This window comes from Stenella coeruleoalba (genome assembly GCF_951394435.1).
Source record: "Stenella coeruleoalba genome assembly, chromosome: 8".
In the NCBI taxonomy this organism is placed as follows: Eukaryota; Metazoa; Chordata; class Mammalia; order Artiodactyla; family Delphinidae; genus Stenella; species Stenella coeruleoalba.
Window position 1 is genome coordinate 95,998,701 of NC_137154.1, and position 19,658 is coordinate 96,018,358.

Genomic DNA, 19,658 nt, shown 5'->3' on the forward strand with positions numbered 1-19,658 from the left:
TTATGTGAACAAATCCTAGCTAAGAAGAAGTAAATTATGACACAGTCGTCTTAGTTCACGAGTAAGAGCTACACATGAAAGACCTAGAGATTTAAGACTCCAGAGCCTCCACATTGATATGCAACACTTTCTCATTGGGAGTGTGACTATTGCTGTGAGGGTTCTTTAGCTTTACACAGCAAAATGGTTGGGAATATCATGGTCTGTAGTGTGAGTATATCAAAAAAGTAAATAAAAATCATCATTATATATGAGTAAATTTTTCATATGATATACACGTAGTTGAGGTTTTACCTGTATTGATTCAAATGATGTATAACTGATTATCTTAACCAGTGATTCTAGAAAGCCCAAGCCAATATTGATTCATTTTAGAAAACTAAAGCCAACAGGAATAAGTAAGGCACAGAAGCGTTCAGTCATCTAGTAAAACAAGTGTAGATGTTTCCATTATAATATGATCCTTGGGAAAAAGGCTTATTTTCAAGTTTAACAATAGAACATTCCAGAGCTATGAAATTTAGATGGGTGAAACCCAAAAAATGAGCTTATACATGAATATTTTTGTAAAAATAGATATTCAAGTTGTATCTCTTTATTTTGTATAAGTCCTTATATGCATCCTGAAAAACTCTTAGTACTATTTCACTTTTTGTTTGCATTTTTGTTTTAGCACCTGAAAGTTTCTGTTCCTGATGAAATATCAGTAGATCTAGGTAAGTCTGGAGCACCAATATGCTGGAGAATTACATCTCTACAGATACGTAGTTCAGCTCCTCCCTAAGGTTTCTATCTGTTGCGTGGTGACTAGTAGGTGATATGACTCACAGCAGAAAAAAAGCCCATAATACATTTAAGGGTAAATGAAAGATGAATTCTGAGATGAAATACATAAAATGCATTGAACTTCTCTTTGTCTTACTTCAAGTTAAGTTTGCACCAAATCGTGCCAGTTATAATGCAAAAAACATGCCTTAGATCAGGTGACTTCTTCTATTTATGCAGAAAAAAGAAGACCCGAGCTTATTCCTGAGGATCTACATCGCCACTATATCCAAACTATGCAAGAAAGAGTCCACCCAGAAGTTCAAAGGCACTTGGAAGATTTTCGGTAAGCTTGGTGGTAAGCTGATATGGTTGTTCTGAATTAATTTTCTTTTTAAGTAGGAAAAGGTTATACATTAAGTCCTTGGCTCAGCATATCGTCTTTAGCACTGTTACTAAAGCCTAATGCACATCTGCAGTCAGAAGGCTGGCGTGGTACTGAGAGTGCACAGTCCCCATTCCTTACGCTGTCAGCAGTTGTGCTTAGCATTAGTACTCTGTGCTAAGTGTGTCCTTCAGGATATGCGTTCTGTTGAGTGATGGCCTCTAGAATTTTCTTCCTCCAGTGTCCTAGGTGACATGGGCCCCCAAATAGAAAACTGTGACATTTTGCCTGTTGCTAGAAATTCACAGCTGTGGAAACTCTGATGAAACATCTCCAGAGGGAGGTAGTTTTTCTCTAGGCTACCTCAGGAAATTTCTCCTATTCCCTTTAGACAGAAACGTAGCATGGGGCTGACGTTGGCTGAAAGCGAACTGACTAAAATTGATGCAGAGAGAGACAAGGACCGGGTAACTTTGGAGAAGGAACGGGCATGTGCAGAGCAGATTGTTGCCAAAATTGAAGAAGTGTTGTAAGTAACAGAAATACATGTAGAAAGGCCCTCTCTACTAAGATGCTAATTGTGCTTAAAGTGAACAAATTTAGAAGGGGGGTCAGGTTGTCTATGTGGAGCTGTTTATTCTGTCGTAATACTTGAGAAGCTGGAATTTTACATTTATGCTGATACTTTCGATGACGTTCTTGTATTTCTTTTTCTGGGTGTTGGTAAAATGAGTAACTATAAAATTTCTAACTGATCAAAAACAGGTTGAATACTTATATTGGCTTCAATTCACAGACTTTGGAAATGTTTCTTGCTATCAGACATTTACGGTTGATGACATGAGTGTGAAAAGCATATGGTTCCTTCAGGGATTAGAATTTTTCTGATGTTTTATTCCAGGTGACAGAGATTTGGGGTGGGTCCCAAAGCATTTGGTTCTGTTCTGCTGTTTCAGTTATCTGAGTTTAATAACAGCTCTTTTATTAAACTTTAATGTTTCATTTTTAAATGTTTTTATTTTTAGAATGACTGCTCAGGCTGTAGAAGAAGATAAGAGGTAATATAACTACTTTTTTCCTAGAATTTTTAAGGAAAAAAGAAACTATCTTGTCTCCTCTCCTGCCCTAAATTATGATTTCTTTCTTTTAACATAAAAATATAGACTGTCTCCCTCTGGTGGCCTCTATTTTACTTGACTAATATTCTAGTATCTTGAGTAGAATCCTTTACTATTCACAGTGAATAGATAGCTCCTTATTTTTCACTTGATGAATTCTAAGAATTTCGGCATTGGGGTTTTGGAAGTCATTTGATATCTTTATTCTACCCACCATCCCTTCCCAGAAGTCTTATTTTACTTAATCCTTTCTCCCTCAGTTCAACAATGCAATATGTTATTCTCATGTACATGAAGCATTTGGGAGTAAAAGTGAAAGAACCTCGAAATTTGGAGCACAAGCGAGGTCGGATTGGATTCCTTCCAAAAATCAAGGTAAAACTAGAATAATAATAGTGTGTTAAGGTCTCCATGCTTCTTTACATCTGATTGCAGTGCTTTCCTTCTTCTTAGTATTTACTTTTTCAGCAAATTAGTGCTAGGCATGCCAATAGGAATAAGATGTGGTCCCTGTTCTCAAGAAACTCAAAATCTAGTGAGAAATCCAGCCATACAAGCTAATTTATTAGGCAGTGTGAAAAGTGAAACTAGTAGTTTATACAGAGAGCTGTCCCTAACTGTTCTGGCCTCATACTTTTCTTTTATGGTACCTGTCAGTGTTTGTAATTTTGTATGGCTTGGTTTCTTTTTTGTTAGATTGTAAATCTGGATGAAGATAAGGACCTCCTTCATTGTATCCCCAGCTTTTAGCATAGTGCCTTCGTACATTATTAGCTTAGTAAATATTGTTCAACAGATGAATGAATTACTTAGAACAGGCTCCCAGTAAATGTGCTATAAACCTACCTTTTACTTTCCAAAATTGTCAGTTCTGAAGGGTTTGAAAAGGCATCTTGAGTTTGGTATGTGCATAGTACTGTGTGCCAGCCTCTGATGAGTGCCCTGTGTGTGTCTTTCATTTACATTTAACCAGTTTCTTTCAACTGACCATTAGAATATGTTTCTGTTTAAAAGCAACAAAAGAAATCTACTCTGTTACGTATGTGTTATCTTTTTGATTGTACCTCAACTCTAGCAAAGTATGAAGAAAGATAGGGAAGGCGAAGAAAAAGGGAAGCGAAGAGGATTCCCCAGCATCTTGGGACCCCCAAGGAGACCAAGCCGTCATGACAACAGTGCAAGTACGTTGAAGTTTAAAATGCTGCATTCCCACCCTTCCATGCCGTCTTTACATCTAGGCTCATTTAGCTAGAATGGGTTGCTGGAAAAAGGTGTTCCAGAAGTGTTTCCACTGAACTTCCGTTGTTTCTATTCAATGTGATTTCTGAACTAAAGCCCCATGTGACTTCACAGTTGTCATAAACATCTTATTTAATGTCAGTAGAGTATTCCATTAGTTGTCCATAACATAGTTTACTTACCTGTTCTGATTTTGTTTGCATTCAAATTCTGATTGTTAAATTTATAAAACAAGATGTGCATGGATTTCTCCACCACACTTTGTTTTTCCTCTTTATACATACATTACTCACTTACTCCATACTTCTGCAGTTTTTCCACCTCTTCATTGTGTTTTATTTCCTGATGTCCCTCCACCCTCAGGCCTATTGGAGAGGCAGTCTCCTAGAGAGGGCTGCAGGAGAAGTAGGGGTGGGCGAGCTGCTGTGGGGAGAGAAATTAGCTCATATAGTGGTCTTCAAGGTGACAGGTACCACATTTGAAAATATTGGCATGGGCTGGAGTTGGGGGGGTATTGTGATACAGTGAACCTGAATGTCCCACACAATGAGGAACTCTCACTCAAAATGTCAGTGGTGCCCCTTGCTGAGAAACACTGAGAAGATGAAGGAAATTTTTAGAGAAGAGGTTGAGGAGAACAGAGCATTTCACAGATGCTGACCTTGAGTTCCAAGGGATACAGAAGAGGAATTGTAGGAATTGGGGAAGGAAGAATTTTAGGATTAGAGATGTACAAAGCTGTGTGGGGATGTGCCAGGTTATGGGGGACGATGAGCTGAGAGTCTTTAGCTTCTCATGGTGACTGATGTGAACAGTGGTAATGGGCAGCATAAGGATTATTCTGCATGGTCTCTGAGGCATGTCGTGATGATGAAGTTGTGAGTGTTAGCGAGAAGCTAGGGGCTTGCTAAGAGCTCACAGAGCTAAAAGGCTTCATCTTCTCTCTTACAAATGAATACAGCTTCGTACGTGTCCATCTCCAGCTCTCGGCATCCCCTCTGCCCCCACCCACTGTTGCTCTCCTCAGCTCCTTTTCTCATGCCCCTTCTTCTCCTGCCTCTTCTCACCCGCCTCATCTTCTACCATCTCCCACCCTTTTCTCTTCTTCCTCCTTCACCTTCTCCTGCCTTTCTCTCTTTCTCTCTCTCTTTCTTTTCTCTCTTTTTTTCTCTCTCTCTCTCTTGCTCTCTCTTTCCTACCTCCTTCCTTCCTTCTCTTTCTATCTTCCTTTCTTTCCTTTCCCTCCCTTCTTTCTGTCGATCTGTTTATCTATCTATCTATCCCTCACTCTGTATAATAATTCACGTTATATTTTTCTAGGGCCCACCATGTTCCAGACATTTTTCTAGATTCTTTTCAGCATCTTTTTTTTTTTAAGCTGTTTTGCAGCATGAATTATTAACTGTTGCTTTCTGTTCAGTTGGCAGAGCCATGGAACTACAGAAGCAGCGCCACCCTAAGCACATATCCACACCCTCATCTGTGAGTCCTGAACCTCAGGACTCTGCTAAGTTGCGCCAGAGTGGATTAACAAGTGAAGGAGTAGACACTGGATACCTGCCAGCCAATTCCATGTCCTCCATGGTTTCAGGGGCCACTCTTTCCCAGGAAGGAGGGAAAGAGAATGATATGGGTGAGCTAATGCTGTAGTTCAACTTAGCTAAGTGTCAGGATTTTAAAACAACTACACTAAGAAATAGAGTGGCAGGTTATTTAAATCGAGACTGAATCCCAGTTTTAGTTTTAATATTTTAATATTATATAACCAGTGACAAATCTGTGCTGAATGGTAATTTTGAGTTCTTATCCATTCAAAAAATGTTTATTACGGACTCCTCTGTCAGGCATTAGCTCTGTGCCAGATGTTATCATACAGAGTAATATGTAGATTCTTGCCCCATGCAGCTTAGTCTTCTGGGAAGATAAGTCATACAAATAAAAACTTCAAATCGTGGGGAGTGTTGGGAGGACTGGTCAGAAGTCAGAGGCAGATGTGTGTATGTGGGGAGCGGGGTGCATCTAAAGAAGACTTTTTAAAAAATCTAAGATTACCAGGGTTGTTTTTTGTTTTTTTTTTTAACGCTAGGGGGAAGCCAGTGGAGAGGAAGAGGTTGAAAATGCGGGAGCTGGACTATGTATCCAATAGAACAAAGTTTTGAGAAGGAGAGAAGCGATGATATGTGGGGTATATGTGAAGGGCAAGGTTATTAGCTGAGAGTTAGGATTTAGTGAGAAGGGCAAGGGGATTTGAAAAGTAAAGAAAGATAGGAAGTAATTGTAGATAATTGAGGAAAGAGCTTATTACCATATTTCTTCATACTTGTTATAATGGGTTTCTGAAGCAAGTGATCTGGAAGAATTAGGTGGTTTTATTTGGAGAAGGAAATGCTTCTCTATATTGGTGATTTTGGAAGCAGTTCAATTTCTGGTATGACAAGATCAAGGATAAATCTGTGGGAGTGGTCACCAAGGTGGCAAAGAGGGGGTTACTATAGATGAAGAGGGTAAGGAACAAGGAACCAAGGGTTTGAATACCTTTATACCACCGACTTTGAGATCACTGCATATGGTAATAGCACAGAGAGGAAGACTGTGAGCCAGCAGCCAAAGGTTCAGTGTTGCTAGATGGTTGTTGGTGGGGGGAGAACATGTGATATTATTCAGAGAGTGAGAGCCTCAGTAGAGCAAGGGATTTTTATAAGAAGGTAAGATAATAGTCTAAAAGTAGTACTGAGGAAAAAGAAGGGTCTCTATCTCATCTCCACCCTGCAGTACACAGTGTATGACTGAAACATCAGTCTCTGTTTGAGAGGGCTGTAGCAGAAGAGGTTACCTTCCATGGGATACGAAAGTTTTTACTCAAGACAAAGAAGTAGGGGTGACATTTGTAGAGAAGTGTGGAGGTTCTGTCTTATATGGAATTCTGAAGATGTAGGACTGAGTAATGCATTAATTCATGGCTCTCATGTCTCATTGAAATAAAAGCATGGTAGGTAATGAATAAACAAAAATCATAAAGAGAAAAGAAGTAGAGGAAGAAAAGATATTATCATTCAGTAAGAGATTTCAACAAATTTTGGGGAGATTGAAAGTGGGCAAGAGTGGTTTGATGGATAAAACAACATAAAGGAAGTCGGAGCCTGTAGTTCGTTTAAGGAGTCCAAGGTGGGAGCCAGTCTGTCAATTAGAACCCAGGAGAGACTTTGGGCTCAGAGTTGGCATAAGTTATGGAGTACATGAGTAAGAAGTAAAGCTGAAAATGATGAATTAATTGAAGGTCTGTAATCAAAACAGTTATGTCAGCAGCTTCTGATCCTTACGTTGTAGAATATAAGCAGTGTGTCATTCCTGTATCGGAAGAAAATGAATATGCTCTTTGTTATACAAGTTGAGTGAATTGTATAAGGAGTTAAGTCCTCCATGGTATTAGTGCCCTGGAGCTCACTTTAGGGGGCCTGGAGCATGACAGTAGGCATGCCAGGGGCTTACCCTGCTCTGAGGAGCTTCCGGCTGAAATGGCCCTACTTCCACATAGCAGAACGGAAAGCCAAGTCAGCTGCCCAGTCTTTTATTCTTACATATGAACAGCATTACTCACTGTTGGCAAAAGTTATTAGAGTCCAGACCTAAGATAATACATAATGCCAAACATATTAGCGGCATAAAAAAGAAAATACAAAATAAACACAAAAACTGCCACTAGCAGAAAATAATTTAGGCAATAAGTAAGAACTTATAAAAATACCTCTAAATTAGATAGTATTCTTGAAGAAATTAAAGAGGTTATTATATCTAAAGCAAGAATAGGATGTTATAAAAAGGGAGCAGAGACCAAAATGTTTTAATGTAACTATTACATATAATAACTGTTTTATTAGTTATTAATTGCTTTGTGATAAATTACCCCAAAGCTTGATGGCTTAATACAAAAAATATTTACTACTTCACATTTTTGGTGGGTAAGGAACTCAAGAGCAGCTTAGCTGGGCAGTTCTGGCTTGGAGTCTCTCATAAAGCTATAGTCAGGATGTCAACCAGCCATCTGAAAGCTTAGTGGGGCCAGTAGACCTCTTCCGTGCTTCCGCAGGTGGCTGGTGGCAGGAAGACTTAGCTCCTTGCTGGGGGCCTCGGCTCCGCACCACGTGGGCTTCTCCGTGGAACTGCTTGAGTGTTCCCTGACGTGGTAGCTGACTTTCCCAGAGTGATCCAAAGGAGAGCGAGAAAGAAATCCCAGTGTTTTTCTGTATGACTTAGTCTGTATGGATATACCCCCTTATTTCAGCAAGTTAGAAGCAAGTCACTAAATCCAGCCCACATTCAAGGAGAGAAAAATTAGGTGCCACTGCTGTGAAGGGAGGAGTAGCAAAGAATTTGTGGACGTATTTTCAGACCACCACAGCTGCTAATAATTAAATAAGAAGAAAAAGAAGAAGTCCCTAAAAATAAAGTCAAGGAAATATTTCAGAATCTGTATCAGAGACATCAAGAGATAGAAATTGGAGAGGCAAGAATTATGTAGAGAGCCACCACGGAGATTCACAAAACATCAGCAGAGGAACTGGAGGAGAGGCAGTCAGAGAAATGACAGAAGAGGGCTTCCCAGCGCTGAAAAAGAATACATGTCTTTCAAACAGAAGGGGCTCACCCGGAACCAACTACAATGAGTAATAATGTCTTAAAAAAAGACCCATGCCTAGAGTAGCTTTGGAAATGTCAGTGCATCAGAGATAAAGAAAAAGAGCCCTGAAAGCTTTCAAGAGAAAGAAAGTGGAGATTATGCTGTCACATTTCTCAGAACATTAGGTGCTAGAATACAAAGGCGCCATGCCTTCAACTTGCTGAAAGAAAATGGCATTGAACTTAGAATTCTATATCCATCCAAACTACCCATCAAATATGAAGAAAGGTACAAAGACATTTTCAGATACTCCAGGATTCAGAGTTTAACTGAACTGCACCCTTTCCTTGAAAATAATTTAAGATACGCACTCCAGCAAAATGAGAGAAAACTTAAGAAAGAAAATCTCATGGGGTCCAGGAAACAGTGGAAACAACCCAGGAAAGTGGTGAAGGGCAGTTCTAGGATGATAGTTGTGTCACAGGCCAAGGGAACAGCTGTTCCAGATTGGAACACAAGAAGAACCTAGGGGATAAGAGAAAAGGAGATTTTAAGCAGTTTATAGTAACAGATGAAAAAGTCTATGACTTGGTAAAATTATATTACTTTGACAGCAATAAAAGAAAGGCATTTAGAAATGCTAAGAAGAACAGAATTGTTCAAGAAAGTTGTCATGATTTGAACATGAAGCAGAATTTAAAAATGGCATAATCTTAAAGTAATTGATTGAGTATATGACTTTAATGTAATAAATACTCTATTTCAAGTGGCCTAGGAGTTGTATGATTGGACCAGTAGAAAAGAAAACCTAATCCTAACTAACATGCCTCTTAACCTGGCATGAATAATATGTATATATATGTTGTATTACAATATGTGTATGGTCATAATAATGTAAGCACACTATTTGTTTTCAGACTTTTAGAATCAACCTAATAGGCAAAGCACAGAATATTTAGTTGTAAAGGAAAGAAATATAATTAAAGAGAAGGTTATGGACACTAAATACCCAATTTGACATAGAGGAGAATTAAGATACTAACACCTTGTTGGAAAAAAGATATGTATATAATTCTATCATTTAAGCTTAGGGAATAACAAATAAGCCAACTAGGAATAATAATATAGTTATTAAACAGTGGGAAGAAAAAGAGGAGGGAAGTGAAGATGGGGCATATAAGTGAGCAAAATCCTCGGAGGAAGAAGAGATAGATATTTCCTAAATATAATAAATCAAGAAAAAGAACTATGAGGTTATTATTTGGAGATAGACCCCCATAATAACTAAAATTTGAATGAAAAAGATTGGCACTGGGGGTAAAAAAGGATAAAGTAAGAGAATGTGTCTCCTTATCATACGCCCTTCTGAGTTGTTGCCATATCTTATGTTGATTTTTTAAAACCTGCTTAAAAATGATTTTCCTGTTTATTTTTTAGTGCATTTAAAATTTTTATATTAGAATTTTGTTTCTAGCTAACCTGCAATTGTTTAAGGAAGAATTTGGCTATGGGTGAGGTGGAAACTTTCTGGGTTACTAATTCTTTTTTTTTTTTTTTTTAATCATTGTCTTTAGTAACAGCACCTGAATGTCTGACTTGTGTCTTTTCAGGATCAAAGCAAGTTGGAGAAACGCCAGCATCTGGAGACCCCTTAGATGGCACACCTCGTACTCCCAGTACCATCTTTGACTTCCCACCTCCTCCATTAGACCAAGTGCAGGAGGAGGAATGGGAAGTGGAAAGGTAATTCAGTGACATCTTAGGGGCGTTTAGGACATTGCTTAAAAGCTTTTCACTGTATAGTATGCCTACACTCCGTAGCATTTTTTCCCCCATGTGTTTTTTGGGGGAAGAAGTAGAACTTACTGGTAGTAAATACTAGATAGGTACTGAAATGTTTTTTAATTTATTTGATACTAAATCATTGCAATATCCAGAATTATTTATCAGCCACTGTAGTTTAACACAATTTTGAGTATCTTTGTCATAAATTTCTTGATTTCTGTTTTGTTTTTGTGTTGACTCTCTGTTCTCCATCATTTTAGGGTGACTGAACATGGGACACCAAAGCCCTTTCGAAAGTAAGTATTCCTAAAGTAGCTTTCAATAGGGTATATTTTAAGAAATATATCTTTTCTCCCCAAAGTCCTAGTTTTAAAGGAAAAGAAACCCTGTACACAAATCTGTTAGATAGTATAAAAGAAATTTCTTAATAAACACAATTATTTAAAAGATATTTATAGAGGTATTGATAACACACGTAAGCTGTTTTGTAGGAGATGATGATGTATTTATAACACATGTAAGCTGTTTTGTAAGAGAGGATGATGTTTCAGGCTCTGTGCAAAGCAGTCCTTCAGAAATATGACTGATTTACTGTAGTGTAAAGACTTGTGCTATTGTCCATGTGATATCCTCAAATAGAATCCATTATTTTTTCTTCATTAGGTTTGACAGCATAGCTTTTGGAGAAAGTCAAAGTGAGGATGAACAGTTTGAAAATGACTTAGAGACAGATCCACCCAACTGGCAACAGCTCGTTAGTCGAGAAGTGTTATTGGCACTAAAGCCTTGTGAGATCAAAAGACAGGAAGTAATTAATGGTGAGTTCAATTAGTTTTTGTTGTTGTTATTCACATATATTGAGTTTTATTAGAGTTAAACCAACCCCTGAGCCTTGGAGTTTGCTTCGAAGTGTCTGCTAGCCTTTTGTTTTGAACAGAGAGGAAATTAAACTAATAGATCGATGATCCTTGAACTTTCCAACTTAAAAATGCAAATGATTGTATGATTCTTATTGATAATTTAAAAGGAAAATGCATTTAGCATTCAGGTTATTTAAAATTCATAGCATTATAGATCTTCAACTTGAAAAATCATTGAGACATTTGTCCCATCACTTTACTTTCAGGCTAAGTTATTTTTATGCATAGATTGTAAATGAGGAAGCTAAGGCTCAGGATGAGTGGTTGAATTAGTCAAGATCATACAGCTGATAAGTTACTGGAAGAAAACTAGAATCTAGGTCTTCCTTTATCCTCGTGCATGTTCTTTATTTTATCCTAGCATATATGTGACAGAGAGATGACATGGAAGCTGTACCTGCTGCTGTCTTTAGGCTGTGATTTGAATAAATATCCTTCCTGTCTCCAGCAGCATTGAGACATAGTGAGATTATAAAGTCTGGCCTCAGAAATAAGAGTTTATAGGCAAATTAGGTAACACAGAGTGCTGTTATTTCTGAGGAGGGTTCAATTCAAAGTCTGTGTGCTCTTTGGGCTTACAGTTTTCTAATGCTGGAGTTGTGATTGGTTGGTGCTCCCAACCAATGGATTTTGGAGTACGTTGTTAAGTTTTAAGTACAAAATAGTTTTGATGATATTTTTCATTTGCCAGTATTTATACCTCTGTAGGAGAGTTTAATGTAATCAAGGAGTGACTTCAGAGATACTATATCCTTTCAAAACTACAAATAATTATTATATAACTCATTTGCTACTTAATTTCAGCTAAAGCCTATGTTTGATCCCATTCTAAGTAAGGTAACATTTTACATTTCCTTTTTTTCCTACTTAGAATTGTTCTACACTGAAAGAGCTCATGTTCGAACATTGAAGGTTCTAGATCAAGTGTTCTATCAGCGAGTTTCCAGAGAAGGAATTCTGTCACCCTCAGAACTACGGAAAATTTTTTCAAACTTAGAAGATATTCTTCAACTTCACAGTAAGAGAAATTGACTCTGATCTTTTTCCCTAACATTTCCAATAGATAAAAGACTGTGAGTATGTAAAGGGACCATAACAGTAAAACCTTATAAATGTATCCATGTGTTAGCTTTCCTGAAATTATATAATTAAATGTGAGCATAACATAAAGAAATGATTGGATCTTTGAATTTCTCCCCAACCCTTTACCCCCACCCCACGCCCCCATCAGGCTTTTTTATACAAAGTGTTAACACAGGACTTAGGGCCTAAAGTCAATGCCTGAGATGAAAAACATGAATAGTTAAAATTACCCTTGGAAATTCCCTATTGATTACAATATTTATGTTTTTAAAAAATGTATTCTATATAATAATATATGTATAAATATATTTTGTAAGTAGTAATATGCAGCATATAATCCCATGGTGGGAATATTTTCAGGAATTAAATTATTTTATTGTTTTGTTGCTTGGAATGCTTGAGTGAATACATAAAGAATCTGTCTTGCTGGCTTTCCCTGGTTGTAGTTATCTTGGACTTTTGTAGGCAGTGGTACCAGTTCCTCTCTTTTTAAGTCACTGTTTCTCCAGGACCCTTAGTTTTCAGTCTATCTTTCATCAAGGATGCCATCACCACCTACCAACACCCTCCCACCAAATGGTTGCTTTTTGCCCCTTTGTGGGTGATCCTAGGTCTCACCAGTGTGCACGGACACATTCAAGCATGATGATGTCCATTGCCTGGGAACACACACATTTTGAGAGGAACAGTGGACGGAGTCACCTATACAATTGAACTTTGTTTTTTATGAACATGGTTGGTTATAGATGGAGTCTTGAGGTTAAATGCGTATTTGATGCACCTCAGTGTGTATAATGTGCTAGTTTCCACATTGTTTTATGCTTTGGCAACTGTTTTTCAGATAGAACTCAAAACATTTAGGTTTATAGGAATTGGGTCCAGATTTATATTTAAGGCCATCAGAAGCAGCTATACGCTACTCTGAAAATCCTTTTTTTTTTTTTGAAAGTTTAGGTTCGTGGTATTACCAGTATCTCAGCCTGAAATGAATGTATGCTTAATTTTTTTCATTGTTTTCTTTCTCCCTTAGTTGGGTTGAATGAGCAAATGAAGGCTGTTCGAAAGAGGAATGAGACATCTGTTATTGATCAGATTGGGGAAGATTTGCTGACTTGGGTAAGGAGATTTGCTATTTAATTTAAAAATTGTCATAGACACTTGATCAGATTCAAGGTTAAGTTGCTAACCTTCCCAAATATGCAAACTCCTCCATTTTGCAAAGCTAATGTAAAGATGAAAAGGGGTCCAACTGTGTATTCTTACTTATTCTTCTAATAAGTGCCCAATCAACTACATGCTCCTTTCTCATCAAATTAAAGGTACCAGTTCTTTGTGTTTAAAAGAATGTAGAGTAACATGGATATTGATAAAAAATAATTTAACCGATGTAGAATTTTAACTGTCTTCTGTTGTCAAAATCTCAGAATTGTACTGTAAAACATTAGACAATTGTAGATCCAAAACTACCATCACAAAAGCAGAAGGGTGAAAATTACTTAATCTTACGTACCAGGAAAGAGTTCAGAGACTATAGTAGCTGTTTGTCAAATTGTAGTTATCTTTCCAGCTGACTCTTTATCAGTATATACTCCATAATATATACTCACGTGCCAAGCACTGTTCTAGGTACTGGGGATGCAGTAGCAGTCAAAACAGATATGACTCCTGCGCCAGTGGAGCTTATAGTCAATGGGAAAAAAAAATTAAAAAACAGTCGTTAGGGGCTTCCCCGGTGGTGCAGAGGTTGAGAGTCCGCCTGCCGATGCAGGGAACAAGGGTAATTAAAAAACAGTCGTTAGTTATTTCAAGTGTGATTAGTGTTACAAAAAGGGGAGAATACAGGTTATTATGGGAATAGATAGCAAGGAGACCTGAACTGGAACATACAGAAAATCTTACTAGGGGAAAGTGGGTTTGATCCAGACATTTAAAGAAAGTACTATAGTTAAGGCTGTGAATAATAGTAAAATATGTGATGTAGTTCTCAAAATTTTAACACTGGTTGAACAAGAACTGTTTAGCTATGCCGACAGATATTTACTTCAATATGTAGACTGAGGAAATGTCACAAGATTTTGGTAATTTTACAATGATAACTTTTTGGGAATTTTACAATGATTGATAATTTTACAATGATTAAACACTAGAAAGTTGACTAAAACAATCTTGATCCTACTCCTTTCATTGATGGTGAGACTGTAACTCAGAATCTCCTAATCTGTTAGTAGAACTCTTCTTAGCCATTAGCCACTTGACACGTAGAACAAGATCAGGGAATCATAATCCAGTCTCATCTTGGATTTACTGAACTTTCCAAAGCATTTTCTCCTTAGGCCCACGCTGACATCATTGTTATTAAGGAGACTTAACTTCCTTGAAAAATCCAGCTTATTCTGTGGCTACTCTGTGATGGTGGGACTCATTTTGTTTCTTGATATCTGAGTTCTGTTGCCTTGGCAGCACTCTACTCAACTTGAAACAGAAAATTCGTAGTATGACATAGCGTAGCATCAATTTTCTTGTTAAGTTTGGATTAAAAAGTTGTAAGTCATATGGACCTAACGATATCAATCTTGATTCCTAAGCAGTTTAATTTGCATCTAATAAAAATAATGTTTAACACCAAGTGTCAAGTGAGATTCATCATTAATAAGGTACAGAAGTACATTGGTCCTCTTACCACAGTCCTTTGGACTGCATAAATCTACTACATGGTGAAATAAAGCGGAGATACCTCTTAAAAGTGGGACCACAAATTTATTTTAGAACATTCAAAAAGAATTGTATTCTTGACCAATGTGATATGCCTATAAAATGTTGAGGAAAAGCAGAATGGACTAACCAATTTGGTTAGCAGCTGCTAGGTACAAAGGGTTAATTTAGGGCAAAGCGTTGGCCAGAAATACTAAAAGCAAAAATCATAAACAGGTGTCTAGATTTACTCTATTTCTTTTTCTATTTTTTTTTCTTTTTTTTTTTTGTGGTACGCGGGCCTCTGACTGCTGCAGCCTCTCCCGTTGCGGAGCACAGGCTCCGGACGCGCAGGCCCAGCGGCCATGGCTCACCGGCCCAGCCGCTCCACAGCATGTGGGATCCTCCCGGACCGGGACACGAATCCGTGTCCCCTGCATCGGCAGGCGGACTCTCAACCACTGCGCCGCCAGGGAAGCCCTACTCTATTTTTTAAAAAATAGTTTTCGAGAATATTTTTCCAATATTGGTCCCTTGAGGTCACCTTATATATACTTACGCTGCTAGTAAAACCACTGTAAAACTGCTTACGGCTAGGGTGTTATTTTCTTTTGTAAACAGCCACTGTTAGTAATTGTGTGACACCTGGATTGACTAACATACCAAAAATGCTGCCAGTCTCATCTCTAAATATGTTGAGTGATATTTATAATAGAATAAGAATACAACATTGGAGCAACCTATTAAAATATCACTTCGTATGTGTCATAGTTGAAGAAGAAATACTCTGAATTTAACTACAAACGCCCTACAAAAGGATTTTTTACAAAATGCCTTCGTGTATAAACTTTTGGAAATATGGCTTTAAATGGGAGATTTTTATGAAAAGCTTCTTTATAAACCATAAAGCAATTGCTACAAATATAAAGGTGGTTTTAAAAATCATTTATTCGACCTGTACTTATAAGAATACCTATTATGAGTGAAGCACTTGTTAGGTGTCTTATAAGAAACCTTAAAATCGTGGCATGTACAAACTTAAATTTACAAATGAAAAATATCAGTAAAAAGTATAATTTTTAGTAAAAGAGGGTCATAGGCTCATGAATCTTCCCCAAGAGAAATTCAAGGGATGGATCCCTACCTTCTACATGGGTGAAGCAGCAGTGATTTAATTTTGTTGTGACCCAGAAAAGTTATGACCTGCCCCGGATTCCACAGTAAGAAAGTAAGCTTAGAATCCCAAGGATTTTCTTCCTAGAGCAGTAAGACAGTAATTTTTGTGAAGGTGTCACATTCTAAGAAAATCAAATTTAATCCCAGTCTTTAAGCATTTTGTGTCTCATATTCCCCCAAGTGTCAACGTTTCTATCTGATTTAGAAGTGGAATAGACTGAAAAAGTAGTAAGTTATGGTAGAGGCTACAAGCAAGAAAACATTGGACGATGATCAGGAAAGGTCTGGATATGTCAGGGTCAGACCCTTTTTAATGGAGAATCATTGATAATCCACATAAAATGTGTAGATTTCTGTTTCTTGTCACTTGAGGATACTTATTGGAATATTGGAAGGATTGTGGCTGTCTCTCATTTTGCCTGGCCTCATATAGACTCAGTATCCCATTCTCTGTTGTGTCCTTTGCGTTCTTGGCACAGTTCAGTGGACCCGGGGAGGAAAAGTTGAAACATGCTGCTGCTACCTTTTGCAGTAACCAACCCTTTGCCCTGGAAATGATCAAGTCTCGTCAGAAAAAGGATTCTCGATTCCAGACTTTTGTGCAAGTGAGTTGAGTGAGTCATGTAAGAAAAAAGAAATGCCATTTTTTATCAATTACGGAACAAACTAGGGGAATCCTACGACTAAATTTTTTACAAGGATTATGTCTGTGTTTACGTTTTTAAAGCCATACATTTTCTCTTAAATTACTGGAAAATATAAAGATGATACTGGAATGGTGAATAATAAAGAATATATGGCAGGATTACAATACTTGACATAGAAGTCCACATTGCCATGGAGATACTGTCAGGAAATGGCCCATGTACACTATTAAAATAATACCGTCAAAACATCAGAATGGCCTTATATCAAGCCCAGGGAAGAGCGTAACACTGCTTACTAGGGCATATATTGGTGTAGACCAAGGGTCAGGAAACTATAGCCCACCAGCCATATCCAGCCTCTTCCCTGTTTTTGTAAATAAAGTTTACAAAGCTGTATTTACACAGTTGATATTTTTATTGCTGTATAACAAATTACCACAAATGTAGCAACTTAATGCAAATGTATTATGTCACAGCTTTTACAGTTTAGGAGTACAGATACAGTTTATCTGTGTCCTTTCTTCATGCTTTCACCAGGCTGAAATCAAGGTATCACCTGCAGCTGCAATTCTCAGCTGCCACTCTTCTGAGCTTACACTGGTTGTCAGCAGAATTCGTTTCCTTGTAACTATAACTGGGAGCCCTGTCTTCTTGCTGTTTGACTAGGAACTGCTCTTGGCTCCTAGCGAATGCCCACATCTCTCTGCTACGTGGCCCTTGTAGGCAGTTTACAAGATGGATGTGTCCTTTTCTTCCAGGCCAGTAGGAATGGGTCTCTCTGACAGAGCTTTCTTTTAAAGGCTCCTCTGATTAAGTCAGACTCACCTACGACAATCTCCTTTTTGATTGACTCAGAGTTAACTGATAGTCACCTAATCACAGGAGTGATAACCCATCATATTCATAGGTTCTGTCCACACTCAAGGGGGGGGGGATTGTATGGTGTGTACACCAGAAAGTGAGCATCTTGGAGGCCATCTTAGAACTCTTCACTACACACAGCCAAGTTCATTCCTCTGTGTATTGTCCGTGGCTGCTTTGTGTTAAAACAGCAGAGTGGAATAGTTGTGGCAGAGACGGATGGCGTGCAGAGCCTAAAATATTCCCTGTCTGGCGCTTCACTGAAAAGCTTACAGAACCCTAGTACAGTTGAGCTGATATATCGAGACTGGTGAGCTGTTGTGCCTACTTGGAGTGGCAGACAGCAAATTAACTGACTAGCTTTTGGTAGGAATGCCAGTCGTTGAAAAATGTAACTAGATTTTTTTAATACGTGAAGATAAAACTTTTTTCACAAGAAAGCAGTTCTTAGAGTTGATTATGGATGCTCTCAGTCTTTGCTTGAATAGATAACACAGAAGCCATTGGCTGAGTGATAAAGGCAACGTTATGTGATTAAAGGAGAAAGCAGAAGTGTAGAGTGGCAGTGGTATGTCTTGGCAGGTTTTAAGTCTTGATTTAATAACCAGAACTGTGTTGCTGTAGATAGTTACATGATGAATATGTGGTATGTGTTAGGTAATCATAGTCCTAATAAGAATTACAAATTCACTTATTTGACTTTAATTTTAGGATGCTGAGAGTAATCCACTGTGTCGTCGTCTGCAGCTGAAAGACATCATTCCCACCCAAATGCAGAGGCTTACTAAGTACCCTCTTCTATTGGATAATATTGCCAAATACACAGGTACAGCATTCTCACTGAAATTAAAGAGCTTAGGAACAACAACAACAAAAACACATTTTCTGCTGAATAATCTCTCACAGCATCCTGGTGTGTGGACATTGAATTTCCAAATAGTACGGCAAGATGTTCTAACAAGATTCAATCCAGTCTTCTTTGGGCTGTTTGATTTAATGTACTCCGTTAATAGCTCTAGCACAGGGTTTAGCAAACTCTGGATCACGGGTTAAATCTGGCTCACCATGTATTTTTGTAAATAAAGTTTTATTGGAACATAATCATACTCACTTGTTGAAATGTTGTCTCTGACTACTTTTGTAATACAGCAGCAGAGCTGAGTAGTTGTGACAAAGACCATATGGCCCATAAAGTGTACAAAAAAAGCTTACCAATACTTCCTCTAGCATATATCATATTTGCTTTGAAGAAGACTTATACTGGGTTGCAGAGATGTTTTGTATCTACATATATACTTTCATTAAGTCCAACCAATGCATATCGTTCCAACTCTCCTGTTTTGAAACGTGAAGTGAATCTGAGTTTCTCAGTTGAGCTCTATACTTAGCTCTCATTAATAATTCTATGCAATCAAACGCCTGTTTCTTATGGCTGGGAATTTGAAAATACTCATACACATTAACTTTTATACTTTAATGTATTTATTCAGTATAGTTGGACTATTGTTTGGAGGATTGTAATTTTGAATATTCTGATTTTGGTATTCTTTACCAAAATAGAACCTCAACATAATCTCAACACATTTTGGTGAAGTTCATCTTCTTTTAATGATACAAATGTTGTAAACTATTTTCTTTCTTTAATATAATACCAAATTCAAAGAAACATATTTTGGAGTTATTTTGAATTGTTTTATCATTCAAAATCTATTGTTTAATGGGTCCACTGTCCATAATCATGTAGGCTGTGCACTTTGATAGGGGGAAAGGGGTCCCATTTATATAGCTTACAATGTGAATGAAACCCACTCCTTTGGGTGGGCCTGATACTTGATATAAAGCATCTCTCCTTGGATTTGGTTTCTTTTTAAAGGTTAGTATTGATGCTTAAAGTACTATGATAAGAAGTCTTACCTGTCCAAAGACTACCTGAATTGAGATTCTGCTGTAGGATTTTAGCCTGGTATAAAAATATTCAAGGTCTTGGACTTCCCTGGTGGTGCAGTAGTTAAGAATCCACCTGCCAACGCAGGGGACACAGGTTCGATCCCTGGTCCGGGAAGATCCCACGTGCCACGGAGCAGCTAAGCCCATGTGCCACAACTACTGAGCCCATGTGCCACAACTACTGAAGCCCATGCGCCTAGGGCCTGTGCTCCGCAACAAGAGAAGCCACCACAATGAGAAGCCCACACACTGCAACGAAGAGTAGCCCCCACTTACTGCAACTAGAGAAAGCCCGTGCACAGCAACGAAGACCCAACACAGCCAAAATAAAAAATAAATAAAAATAAAAGTTAAAATAAATAAAATATTCAAGGTCTTACTATGCTTTTATAACTGTTGAAATAAAGTGGTATCTCATTTATG

The 19,658-nt window shown here is 37.9% G+C and overlaps 1 protein-coding gene across 2 annotated transcripts in view; it reads left to right on the forward strand.

The window, feature by feature from the left end:
* ARHGEF12 (Rho guanine nucleotide exchange factor 12) overlaps positions 1-19,658 on the forward strand; it is a 144,713-nt gene that overhangs the window by 108,740 nt on the left and 16,315 nt on the right. For both annotated transcript variants that reach the window (XM_079930030.1, XM_079930031.1), the window contains 14 exons: positions 674-716; positions 1,006-1,111; positions 1,542-1,679; positions 2,176-2,208; positions 2,529-2,643; positions 3,344-3,449; positions 4,928-5,140; positions 9,736-9,868; positions 10,171-10,206; positions 10,574-10,728; positions 11,702-11,848; positions 12,944-13,029; positions 16,260-16,385; positions 18,000-18,114. In XM_079930030.1, coding sequence (XP_079786156.1) covers positions 674-716; positions 1,006-1,111; positions 1,542-1,679; positions 2,176-2,208; positions 2,529-2,643; positions 3,344-3,449; positions 4,928-5,140; positions 9,736-9,868; positions 10,171-10,206; positions 10,574-10,728; positions 11,702-11,848; positions 12,944-13,029; positions 16,260-16,385; positions 18,000-18,114 — 1,552 coding nt within the window. The remainder of the gene's footprint in view (positions 1-673; positions 717-1,005; positions 1,112-1,541; positions 1,680-2,175; positions 2,209-2,528; positions 2,644-3,343; positions 3,450-4,927; positions 5,141-9,735; positions 9,869-10,170; positions 10,207-10,573; positions 10,729-11,701; positions 11,849-12,943; positions 13,030-16,259; positions 16,386-17,999; positions 18,115-19,658) is intronic.